The sequence below is a fragment of the Calliopsis andreniformis genome, unplaced genomic scaffold (assembly GCF_051401765.1).
Source record: "Calliopsis andreniformis isolate RMS-2024a unplaced genomic scaffold, iyCalAndr_principal scaffold0364, whole genome shotgun sequence".
Lineage (NCBI taxonomy): Eukaryota > Metazoa > Arthropoda > Insecta > Hymenoptera > Andrenidae > Calliopsis > Calliopsis andreniformis.
The window spans coordinates 163,648-167,020 of record NW_027480773.1 but is presented as its reverse complement, the minus strand read 5'-3'; the positions used below and the strand labels follow the sequence as shown (position 1 = coordinate 167,020).

Here is a 3,373-nt window from a genome sequence, read left to right as displayed (position 1 = left end):
GTCGCTCGCGCGTCGCGTCGTGTCGCGCGCTGTATACAGTTTTTGTGCGAATTCCAAAACCAAACGCGAAAGGTTCTCATTCCAAATTCTTGACACGCCGTCTCATTACAAAGTTTTCCGCGATTACTCGCAACCGTCCCAATTCATGCAAGATACAGGTGCATTGGAACCCTATGAACAATTTGCAATTAGCTCCAACAGGCATCACGGACAACAAGATGCTTGACTTGCGACAGAAGGTGTTGACCACACTCTCGGTGCACACTCATTCAAGCGCATGAGAACCCGCAATTCCAAACATCGTAATGTAACGATAGTTGTTACGGCTAAGGTGTTCATGCTCACCTTCTCGAGGCTTCAGAAGAACACACACACGCACACATACATCCCCACAACTCTCACAAATTCACACACACTCGCGTCGCCGACTTTCGACGACGATTCCAAGGAGAGCGTATAATACAATCACAACAATTATAATTTAGAATTTTGAACGTCAAAGGCCAGAATGTGCCAGACTAGGAAATTCCATAATGACAAAGCATTGTCGTGACACACCCCGGCCGACGTAATGGCCGAAAGTCAAAAATCCGAAAAATTTCCTGTTCGGAACGTAACAGTCCTCCCTCCTTAGAATCGTCGTCGTCCCCGACGACAATCGCTATGCGGATATCACCGCCCCCGGACGGGAAGAGCGTCGAACCCGCTGAAGTCGTTGTTACCGAATATTCCTTTGCGACGGCACCCCGACATGCAACTAGGAAAGTCCATAATGCCTGAGCATTGTTGCAAGGCAGGGCACTCGCTACTCGTCTACTTGGAAGTACGTTGGCCGTCCTATCCTCTCATAATATACTCGGTTGTAAAATGTCGCTCGCTGTCTTTTCGCGGGTCTGGCTCGAGTCCCCCCCAGATACATGTACAGGATCTGACCCCGCACCGGCACGGTCTCGCTGGCCACCCCCACGGTCAAGTTACCGATGCCCTGGCAGCCCTCGAGATTCAGCAGGCCCAATTGTGCTGCGGCTCTGAGCAATCCACAGATGTCATCATCGGTGACCGAATTGTTATCCCGACAGGTCAGCGTCGTAAGCGCAATCATGCGGCTCAAAAATCCCCCCCGGACTGTCTCGAACAGGGCGTCCATTTGTAATTCCCGGCAGGCAGACAGGTTGCTCAAAGGTTCCAAGTCCTCCCCTCTCAAGGACATACACCCAGATATGTTGAGCCTCTCTAAGCTTCTGAGTGATCTACCCACTGCCGCGATTACTCGTCCGTCTACCCAGCGGCAGAAACTGACGTCTAATGTTCTTAGATTCTGAAAAGAGTCCATCAGAGCTACTGCCCTTCTCGTCACCTCCGGCTCCAGTATCGGTACCTCAGGCTCGTCTATGTCGCCAATAATGGGCGCTGGATAAAAATTAACTAAGTGGATGATCAGCTCAGTTAAACATATTTGCAGCTGCCTATTCCCTATTAGGGCATCGAGTGGTTTGGCATCCACTATCTGGTAACACCCGCCAATCTCGAGGGCCGCCAGGCGCTCGGCAGACGCTAACGCGGACGCGAGGCACTCACTCCGCATCCGTTGGCATCGACGGATACGAAGCGTACCGACGCGAATCCCGTCCCTAATGGCCGAACCCGTGAATGAATTGCCCACCAGTGTGAGAGTCTGCAATGCGGTATTGTTGTCGAGAAGCTCTTTTAATTCCGGGTCTACGGGACCAGTGCACCTCCCTACGGTAAGGGACTCAAGCCCGCGTAAGGTCTTCAGTTCCCTCAAGACCGGAGGACGTATACTGACACTCAGCAAGTCGACATCCCTCAAACGCCCGCAGTGGGCGGCGGCGATAGACAACGCCTGCGGCCGAAGCGCTGATACCAGACGCGAGTCGTCCAGCCTCAGTGAGGTGATATATCTGCCGCCGCGGAGAATCGCCCAACGGAAGGCCTCAGTGCTTAATGGGTTTTTCTCCCATGTACAGTTCCACGAATTTCCCCAGCGCCAGTCGTTAGGGTCGAAAGCCGTCACCCCCTGATGCGACCAAAGGCTCCCCTCTCGCCAGCGATGAGAGACCTGCTCCATACGCGCCCGGTCACGGTACTCCAAGTATGCGCCTATATGCGCGAGACACTCAACGGGGAGGGCCGCTGCCTTGGAAGGCGGCAAGATCAGGCCATCGAAGGGATCCACTGCTGGTTCCCTGACCGGGACGTCCTCTCCTCGCGAATGCCAGCTGTCAGCCGGTAGGACACCCAGTTTGCGTTTGTGGCAAAAGAAAGGATGCACCCCCGCTTCCTCGACGACTCGGCTCGCCTGTTCCGCAGTCTCGAAGGTCACGAATGCGGTGTTTCCCGTTGCCTTCCTCTGGACTACGGCTTCCCGAGCGCCCCAGCTACCGAAGACCTTCATCAGGTCCTTTTTCTTGGTGTAGGGCGCCAACCTCGCCACGTACACCCGACGCTCCGCCTCAACCACCCGGTACCCGCTAGTGCCTGCCATCCTAGTGTAGCATGTAAATCACAAGACTATAAGTAAGTTAATATTCAAATATATAAAATAGCCCCTTTTGTTCGACGTTCTGTGGTGGAAAGAAGGACACCGGAATCGCCCCGAGGCAATCAGGTGGACATAGCGTCCCATCCAGAGGTGTTCCCCCGAAGCCCCGAAAATGACCCATTCGCGACAAGTCACGGGCTTGGATTCTAACAACCCGATTCATAGGCTTTCAATCCGCCGATTTCCCCAACCACGGTAAATTCTGGACTCTAAATTAATTTCAATTTGTCTGGATGTTTAGTAAGAAGGTTGCCTTGCTCATCCCTTAGTATAATTCCCCTTCCTTCCAGTGTTCCAACAATTACGTAAGGACCGCGGTAACGCTCATGAAACTTTCCCTTTTTGGGTTCGACCAAGACATGTACCACGTCTCCTACCTTTCCCTGGAATGATCTTGCTTTCCTATCATACTGCGCCTTAGAGGTTTCCTTAGCCTTGATTAGATTCTTTCCCGCCAACGTTTGCATTTCTGTCAACCGTATTATTAGATCTTGCAAGTAAGCGTTATAGGTTGGAAGTTTTTGATCTGGCTCAAAGCTATTTGGACATCGCGCTATTTTACCGAATACTAATTCATGCGGCGTGAAGTTAGTCGCCTCGTGTACTGAAGTGTTATATGAGAACATCGCGAAAGGTATCAGACGATCCCAATCGTCGAAGTCGCTTACATAATGACTAAGGTACTCGGTTAGAACGATGTGGCTCCTTTCCAATGCCCCATTCGTTTGTGGACGGTAACCTGAAGTTGTAACGTGATGTATTCGCAGTATACGTGTCAAACTTCGAATGAGGCTGCTCATAAAGCTAGTT

At 51.9% G+C, this 3,373-nt stretch overlaps 1 protein-coding gene across 1 annotated transcript; it reads right to left on the bottom strand.

The window, feature by feature from the left end:
• Positions 1 to 805: 805 nt before the first annotated feature.
• Positions 806 to 2,506, bottom strand: LOC143187844 (uncharacterized). The gene has a single exon (XM_076392023.1). The coding sequence runs from the start codon at positions 2,504 to 2,506 to the stop codon at positions 806 to 808; it is 1,701 nt and encodes a 566-aa protein (XP_076248138.1).
• Between the last annotated feature and the right edge of the window lie 867 nt (positions 2,507 to 3,373).